General features: G+C 50.1%; 1 protein-coding gene across 1 annotated transcript; it reads right to left on the bottom strand.

Annotated features, from left to right (window-relative positions):
* Positions 1-3,137: 3,137 nt before the first annotated feature.
* Positions 3,138-7,565, bottom strand: Nkx1-2 (NK1 homeobox 2). The gene is made up of 2 exons (XM_055617885.1): positions 7,352-7,565; positions 3,138-5,869 (listed from the first exon to the last, which is right to left on the bottom strand). The coding sequence occupies exons 1-2, from the start codon at positions 7,563-7,565 to the stop codon at positions 5,157-5,159; spliced, it is 927 nt and encodes a 308-aa protein (XP_055473860.1). The 3' UTR covers positions 3,138-5,156.
* Positions 7,566-9,435: the final 1,870 nt, after the last annotated feature.

Raw genomic sequence — 9,435 nt, 5'->3', positions numbered from 1 at the left:
ATATATGTATGTAGATATGCATATATGTGTGTATATATATTTACACATACTTGTGAAAAAATATATATATAATTCTGCCAGAATAGGGCACCAGATCTCATTATAGACAGTTATAAGTCACCATGTCGTTGCTGGGGATTGAACTCAGGACCTCTGGAAGAGCAGTCAGCAAAAGCACTCTTAACATCTGAGCCATTCCTCCAGCACATAGCTTATGGGGACATTCAAGATCCAAATTCTAGCATTAGGAAAGACAAAGGAAACTACAAGATAAAGAGAACACAGTGAGGTTTGCCAGCATGAGAGGAACCCAGACCCCTCACACATTGCTGGTGGGAAAGCGAAATGAGCCCAGACTGAGGCTCCACACAAAGACAACCAAGGCGTTAACTTAGGACAGGGCAAGGGCAATGGGACAGACACCCTTTCATTCCACACTGACACTACCTTAGCGTTAGAGTACCACACAGCTCTCAAGTTACTTAAAAGTATTTTAACTACGGTTTGTTTCCCTGTACTGAGTATTAAACCTAGGGCCCTGCGCATGCTAGGCAGGCTCTCTACTGGACTTTAATCAAACACCTCACATGACTGGCAGGCCGTGCATAGTTTAAACCACCCTAGAATTGTCAGGCCCACCTTCAATCTTCTTCTACCAGCAGTGCAACCTTGGACAAGTCACCTCCTGTCAAAGACTCGGTTTGTTTTATTAATAGTGGGGGAGGGAGTAATCAGTTAAGGACTTGACCAGGCACTTCACCAAAACAGATACACAGATGGCCCAAAGGCATCTGCAGTCATTTCTCTCCAGGAAATGAAAATTAAAACCAAACAAGGCACTGTCCTTACCTAACAAAATCAGTTGAATAAAAAATAAAAAAAATAAAAAAAAGGCAATCCGGGAGTGCTGGGAGGAGCACAGAACTGTGGCTCAGTTTGTCTAGTGTGCATGAGACTCTAGGTCAATAGCCAACACTCCAAACAATGAAGTGATGTGTGGATGATGAGCACGGGAGTCCTCAGTCCCTGCAGGTAGAAATGAAACTTGTGTCACCCACACGGGGAGACTGGTGATCTCTACTAAATCTAGACTTTACACAGATACACAGGGACCCTGCCCTTAGATGCATCACCACAGGGAACAGGAAGTTACAGGTATCAAAGGAGAGGTCGAAGACAGCCTCAAATTGGAAAGTTTGCAATTTCCTAGTAATGGTAGAATGGGTAAGTCAGTCGAAGCATTTAATCTATGAAAAAAATCACCAACACTTATAAAAGGGAATAATCTATAGCTACCCAAAGCAACATGGAGGACACTAAAAAACGTTGAGCAAAAAGAAGCCAGGCCAGGCACACTCAAATAGAATACTAACTGTGTGAGTCTTGCTTTGTAATGAAAAGAAACTCAAAGTCGTTCTTGCATACATAGCTTGTTCAAGGCCATCACAGACTACATGAGACTCTGTTGAGAGGAAGAGGTGGTAGTGGGCTGTAGAGATGGTTCAACCGTGAAGAACACTTGCTGCTCTTCCAGAGGACCTGGGTTTGATTCCCAGCACCAAATGGCAGCTCACTACTGTCTGATACCACAGTTCTGAGAGTTCTGATGCCCTCTTCTGGCCTCTATGGGCATGTAACCCTTGTTGGTTCATAGACACTTCAAACATTCATACACACAAAATAAAAACAAATCTTTTTTTTCAAGTACTTCATACATATCTGCTATATTCACTTTCCTGATGTTCATTATGCAACAAAGTAAATAAGTAAATATTTTGTAAATAAATGGTGGAATTAGGGGTATAAGTGCTAAGGATTGAACCCTGATCCTCTCATCTACTGGGCAACCTCTCTAACCACTGAGCCACATCCCTTTCCGCAGGTCCAACACTTTTTCAAGTCTTTTTCAGCTAGAATGACATCTTTCTACCAAATAGTAAGTTAAGTGCTTCCCATATAAATTTTCAAAGGTTCCCTCTATCACCTTCTGTGATAGATGTTATACTGAGGAAACTGAGGCACAGGCACCAATTTACCAAAGTCATGTTTCCACGGAGGACTGGGTAGCCTCAAGTCCAGCCTGTCTGAGGTCAGAGGCCATGATTTAAACTGTGCTTTCCCACCTCCACTGAGATCCTAGTGAACCAGTCTGCGGGAACCAGGAAGGTGTGTCTTCTAGGCTGTCTACCTTTGGCACCTTCAAGCTTTCCTTGATTCTGAGGAGCTGTGTTTCTCATTGTGTATAACAGACTATGTAATGTCCTCTGAAGTGTATCCAGCACTTACTGTGGTTCTTATGTTTTTCTCCCAGCAGTAGTAAATGGTAGGCAGTTGAGAGGGTTTTTGTTGTTGTTGTTAGGTTTGTTTTAAGGATAGATTTAACTCTGTAGCCTAAGATGGCCTGAAACAACCCAGCCTAAATGTGAACTCTCATGGTGCTCCTCCTATTTCAGCCTCCCAGGTGATAGAATTACAGGTATATGCCACCAAGCCTGGCTGATGTTATTCCTAAAAAAGCTCTGATATATAACTTGAGAACCATCATGAATCCTAGGCCAGGCTGGTTTGCACAGTGAGCTCCTTGACAGGCAATAGTGAAACTCTTATTTCATCCCCTCCTTAGAAAAGGCTAAATAAATAAATAAAATAAAATAAAAAATTTATCTGTACTTGTCAAATGGACCAGTATTCTCTTAACATGAGAAATATTCCCTATTCATTCCCTTAAAGAGGCTCTCTGGATACATGGTTTCAAGAGAGAATAAAAAACTGTCACTTTTACCCATAAAAATCCATGGCCAATCAACGGTTCGACTTTTAAAAAGGTGTCTGCCACGCTCTTGGGTTGGGAGTAGAATATTAAGAACTTGTGAAGTAAGGCTGGAACACTAATGTCCTGGAAACCGGACGGGTAAATGTTAATTAAGTCAGTAGACCAGAAATTTAAAATTTTCAAAGAGCATTACTTTTGCTAGAACAGCCCTGAATGTGTCTGTAGAAACGTGAGCACTAGCTGCTGGGAGAAGTGGGGCAGGCACACACACACACACACACAGACACACAGACACACATCCCATGATGATTATAAAACTATTTAAAAGTTTTGTTAATAACGAGCAAGGAATAATTAATCAAAAATGATTACAAAGGAATTTATTTGGCCAACACATGAGTCTAGAAATGAGTCTAAGGAGTTCATGGGAATGTCACCGGGTCCTTTAAAGCAGGAGTCCAAAGTCACACACTTCTGGTACCCCTCTCTGACAACGTGTGGAATGAGGGAGGGTCTCCTCTGCCACTGAAGCCTGTGACTCTGGCGCCTGGGGCTGGAGTGACAAGGTTCCCACTTAGTACAGAAACCTGACTCCTTTGTTATCTGCTCGCAGACATGGAACGCTGCTGCTGAGAACAGTCACTGAAGGAGTGTTTGTCAGCATGTACAGTGAATAAAACTGTGCTCCCTGCGGTAGCAGCTTCATTTCTAATCTCGTTTGGCACCAACCGTCCTTTGAGAAGTTACAGTGCAGTGTTTGGAGACGTTATCTTTCAGAACAGAAAGAAGAGAGTCTTAATTATCAGCTACACAATGAAGTAGTTCATACTCCCAAATCTTAGAGACCCAGTACATGAAATCTCCCTTTAAGTTGGGAGAAAGGAAGGGCATTTCCTATCGTTCATCATCATAATAAAGCTGATTATTTCAAAATTATAATGTTCATAATTCCAGTGTGTATGTTTAACTTAAAGCTGTTGATCATTAAGTTTAAATTTTAATGGAACAGGCTGCCATGGGATAACGGTAAGGAATACAGTATTCATGTAGCGCTGGCTGCCCTCAAGCCATTAAGAAAGGAAGGATGAAACACGAAATAGAATACATGGGGTCATCTGGCCCTCTAAGGTGTGACTGCAAGACCAAGTAACACAGAAAACTAGTGAGCATTTCAAACAAAAATGGTAAGGGGACTTTACAGAGTACCTTGGCTTTGTTTTAACAGACAGAAAGCATCAGTTAGAACGTACGTGTCCTTGAGACCATTCCCAACTAGGTTTTGGCTCCACAACAGCTCTTTACACTTGGTTAGTATTTCTTTCCCAGTCCCTTACGACTTTTGCTTGTTCACCATCATGTGTGTGTGGGGGGGGGGGGGGAGTCTACTTAGAATAAGAACTGTTTTCAAGTCAGAATTTCAGGTAATCTAAATACGTTATGTTTGTGCTTTCAAAAAATATAGTCACATGTCTGACTGCAGTGCCTGCTGCTGGAGCTTGCTTTGCCCCAGCGGGTCAGATTGGGAGTCCATGAAGGTGCAGTAAGACGGAGAGATGAACGCCAAGCACCGCACATCGCAACAGCTCAACACAGACTTCAGGACATCCTTTGGGTCATCGCTCTCTTTAACTGTTAGGGCGCTGCTGTGGTCTGTCCAAGCTGCTCTCCAAACCTGCGAGGCAACAGTTAATGTCTCATCCCGGGCAGTCTAGGCACAACGCTGAACAGCTTCCGGGCACACGTGGAGTCTGCTCACAGAAAGTAAGGTAGTCACTTTCTGAAGAACAAGTCTGTTAGTGTCAGTAACTGTCTCAGGTCTGAATCTCAAGAGCTAGAAATGCTGAGTTACGCATCTTGGAAACAGTCCGCTCGATAGATAGCCGCATCTGCTTTGGGTCCAGCGTGCTCCAGCTCTGTTCGGGATTTGGGAGAAGTACTGTGTTGAGCCAATTTCACCGCGAGGAAGAAAGGTCTTCCTCTCTGTATGTACTGCAACTTTTAAAGATTCGGTCCTTGGTGACAGCAACTGGTGCCCAGGGCATCTTGGCTCCCTCTGATCTCCATCCCGGGAACCCTTATTAGCCTGGAAACTGAATACCCAGACACGTTAAAAAATAGAGCTTTCGAAGTGAATGAAAATGAAGAGCGACGTCCAGAAGCTGGAAGATTTTAAGTCCTGGTCTGAACACTTTCTCATCCCTGTGTGGTCGCAGTCCAGCAGATGGCTTCTTCTCGCCCTCTGGTGGTGTCAGCAGCAGCTGGAGGGAAGGGGCACACAGACACCAGCACACCAGGAGGGGGCGGTCGGTACCCCTCGGTGAAGCGATGGCCCAAACCACCATACTGGTCACTCGTGAATCCCGACTGAGCCGCAGTCCCGGATTCATAGGTGTGGGGCATAGAAAGGGGTCAAGTAGGAGGGCCCAAGGAAAGGAGGGAAGGGACTCCCGCTGGTGGCGGTCGTCAGCGGGAAGGAGGTGGCGGGGAAGAGGACGTTGGTCGAAGGATAGGTGGGGAAAGTCTGGAAGGGCAGAGCGCCAGGAACCGGTGGGCCAGGACTGCTCCCGGTGCCACTGCCGCAGGGCCCCGCCACCGCGCCGGGTGTCCCAGGCTGCGGCGCACCGCCTCCCGCCTGCACCGCGCCGTCGGCCCCGGGGTTCTGCTTCTTCCACTTGGTCCTGCGGTTCTGGAACCAGATTTTAACCTGCGTCTCCGTGAGGCTGAGCGACAAGGCCAGGTTCAGACGTTCGCACACCGACAGGTAGCGCGTGGCTCGGAACTTGTTCTCCAGGGCCACCAGCTGCTCGTAGGTGAAGGCGGTGCGCGCGCGCCGAGGTTTGGCGCAGCTGGGCTCCGCTCGCCGGCGCCGGGGCCGCGGGGAGCCGGGAGAGTCCGGGGACGCCGGGAGGCCGTCAGCGCCGCTCTCCTCTGCTCCCGCCGCCCCAGCCCGGGCCTCCGGAAAGCCCGCATGGACCCCCTGCCAGTGCTCCGGCCGCTCCCGCCGCTGCGCCTGCCCGGCCTCCTCTGCTTCCTCCTCCTCTTCCGCCTCGGAACCTTCCAGGGGGGACGGGGGTGCAGTCCCTCGGCCCGGGGCGTCTAAGAGAGAAAGGGGGTGGTGACTAGAAGCCCGTAACATCTCTACCCAGCCGCATCCCCAAACCTTCTGGTTCTCAGCTTTGCCCTTGATCCAACTCCCAGTTCCTCCCCACTCCCCACTTTGCTCTCTTCCTTCCCTAGTCCGCACACCCTAGAGGGCGGATTCAGGAACACCACATCCTCTTTAGAAATCTGCCGTTAACTAGGCACCCAGGACGTACATGTTGGTTAGCACCCATTTCAAGAAAGTATAGCGACTTTATCAAGGAAAGAGAGGAGTCCGCTGTGCATTACGATATGGGAATGTCAAGTACGTTTATTATTGAATCTCCCCAGTCCACAGAAGCCTATTTTAGTGTGCAACTCCTAGCAATTAAAAAAGAAGTTATTAAGCTCCCCTCCCCCACCCCAAAAAAGAGTATTTCCCCCTTTCCCATCTTCTCTCTCCGGCCGTGTTAATAGAGTTTCAGATTTGTCCGGGGCCTGATCGATAGATGTCATCTATTAAAGGTAAGTTTTAATCGAACAATATTAGGATCAGACAGGGAAAGGGGGTTTGAAGTCAGTACCTGCAAGCTGTGGGCAGGAGATATGCAGGCGCCAGTAATAGAATATCGATCAAGGAGTTAGGGGGAGGGGAACGCGGCCCCACAGAGAGACCATCCGGACAATTAATCCAGGCCCGCGGCCGGGACCCAAGCCAGGCCACCAGAGGCTTCCGGGGCCCCAGACAATCACTGCCAACGGAGGAGCAGGACACCGGGCTGCATCCAACCTCCCGCACGACCTAAGCACCTAGACCTTCGGTGCCTCCCCTAAGTAATCCCGTGCCCACGTCCCACTCGGCGTGAATCCTGTCTTAAGTCCTTCCAGCCAAAAACTTTTCCGAATCCTTCTTCCAATGTCCACCAGCTTCAGGGATAAGGTGAAAGAGTCTAGAAGAGAGAGCACCAAAAGCTTCCTGTCTGCCCACCCCGAGTCCCCTGTTGGGGTCCGGGAAAGGTGATGATGGTCTGGGCCCTGCGAGCGTTTCCGATTGATTGAAAATAAGCACCTAATCTAGGGAAAGCTCTGGCCTCGGTTGTCCCGTGCATAAAACGGGAGTGGAGTTAATGACACTATATGCTTGGAAGGCGTTTTCATAACCCTTATCCCAGCTCCTCGCCCAGCTTCTGGCACGTGGAGAGCGTAATACACTTCCGTTAGCTCAGTGAGCCTGAACTGTGCTTTCTTAGGGAGCCAGCCAGAGCTGTGGAGCTCATCCACCGAGCAGGTGTTCAGGAAAGAGGCACGCACCTGCCCTGGAGTCTATCTCAGCCACGTCCCTGCTTCTACCCTTCTCCGAGGAGGATGGCTTCACTTCGCACCTGAGCGGGCGCGCCTTCTCTCGTTCCCAGGCCACAAACAGCCTTTCACCAGACCTTGGTTGCTCCACACATTCACACGGATACCATCTCGGCTGAAACCGCCTCGCGTTCTTACCAGGTGTCTCCTGCGAGCCGATAGGATCCCCCGGGCTGGCGTCCTCCCCTGCTTCTACCTCCTCTAAACTTTTCTTGGCTTCCAGGGCAGCGAGACGCACCGGCGGGAGCGCAGCTCGCGTGAATTTCTGCGGATCCAAGATGTCCAGGACCGAAAAGGAGATCTTGTGGTGAGAAGGGGCCGCCTTGGCCCCGCCGTCCTGCCATGCCAGCATGCCCTCCTCCCGCGGGCCAGAGGCCAGCCGCGCGGAGTCCGGGATGGGCGCGCTCGGCCTTATCTTCCGGAGTGGTTCAGCCACAGCTCTCCAGCTGCGAACTGGATTTTCCCCGCCGAGTGAAGCTGGAGAGGGGGGCAAGGAGGCGGGGCGGGAGGAGAGCAGCGGGGGGCTGCTTGAGGATTGGCACTTGCGCTGGCCAGACCCCTGCCACGTGCAGGGCGCGCTTGCAGCCGCCTTGGGACTATCCTGCGCAGAGCGGGGACAGCTGGCCTGGACCAGAGGGACCCTCGAGTGCCGATGCGCTGTCCTGGTTCGAGAGGTCACGGCTGCGCGCTGCGTGAGCGTCCTCCCAAGCTGCGGAGACTCCTGAAGGACACAAGGGAGGCTTCCATCTCCGGTATCCCGTTTACAAACACATCTACCTGACTGAAGTTTACTTGTTTCTCTTGGGGCACTTGCCATCTGCCTTTCACCTGGAGATACCACTGAGGCCGGGTCCGATCGCTTCGCAATGCTCGTGCCCCATCTGTGAACCACAGTAACTGCTTCAGGCCCATTAGAATTTTTAAAGCCTCTGTGTGTTTACAGTTTACAAAGCCCTGGGGCTTTCTCGCTCGCTTTTGATTTTCTAAGCATCCCGGTGACGTGGGCGTGGCCTGGGACCATAGTCTGGGTTTCAAAGACTGGGAAATGAGGTTCAAAGATGAGCAATGATCTGCCCAGGGTCACTGTGGGTGACAAGAGTCTGGGTTGGGCCAGGGCTTTTTCAGCACACCCCGCTGTTGGAATTTGGGGGGGGGGGGGAATCTGCTCTGAGATGAAACTTCTCCCACGCAGAAGGCTAGCAAGGCCAGAAGTCAAAGGGGGTGGGGTGGCATAGGAAAGTTGATGGTGCCCAGCCGGGAGGGCTGCGGGCTCAGGGCCAGGTGGCTTGACTGAAGGTGGCGATCCCTCTTCACAGTGACCCAGAGAGTCGTTGGCCATCCGGACTTCTTCATAGTCACAGATTACACTAGTAGCATCAGAAATTGACTCGCTGGGTTTCTCACCCCCATCCTCTACCAGGCGCAAGAAGAAAAGGGTTAACGCTGGTTTAATTTTAAGATCAGAGAGGAGACGATTAAAATGCTCGCCCTCTGCCCCCAAGTCTCCAGGGAGGACAGCCGGCATCGGCGAGGAGGGAAAGCCTGTACTGGCCACACCCTTGGTAACATTCTTTTGTCACCGCTCTGAGCTTTAGGCATTTATTTCAGCGGCCAATTCTGAAGCATCCCTTACTTAAGTTCCTCTGCCCAGAGCCACCTCGGACCCCGCCGCTCCTTTCTTCTTTGCCCCATGCGGCTCCCAGACAATGTCTTGGCAATTAATATTGTGTGAGCAGGTAAGAAGTAGGAAGAGGAGGGGACTGCTTCTCTCCAAAGTGCCGGGAGCTGCTAATCCTATCTGCTATTGAAGAGGCGTCCTCGGGAGGGCGGGTGGCTAGCCTCTTGTAGCTTCTCTCATTCAAACCTTTCAGCCCCTCCCAGGGGTGGCCACCTTCTTCCCTGCCGACTTTAAAGCCTTGCCGAAATTCAAGCCAGCTCTGGTCCTAAAGCAAAGACAGATTGCGCATTTAAAGGGAAGGGAAGGAAGTGCCCAGCCCAAGCCCACCAGAACACCCCCTGCCAAAGGGAGTATGTGCCATGTGAAAACTCAGGGAAAAGAAAACCCAAAAGCCAAGAGGCCTGACCCGGGGACGTGGCCTGCAAACTACAGATCCTTCTGGAATGCGCGGACTGTGTTTTCTGTTTGGATAACCCTTTCTCACCTAGTTCCCACATTTTTTTTTTTTAAGTCTTCCGTTTTCTTTCTCTTCCCTCCCCTATTG

This window comes from Psammomys obesus, unplaced genomic scaffold (genome assembly GCF_907164565.1).
Source record: "Psammomys obesus unplaced genomic scaffold, mPsaObe1.curated_primary_1811, whole genome shotgun sequence".
Classification (NCBI taxonomy): domain Eukaryota; kingdom Metazoa; phylum Chordata; class Mammalia; order Rodentia; family Muridae; genus Psammomys; species Psammomys obesus.
Note: the sequence above shows the minus strand (reverse complement) of the source record. Positions and strands in the feature narration are given on the sequence as shown.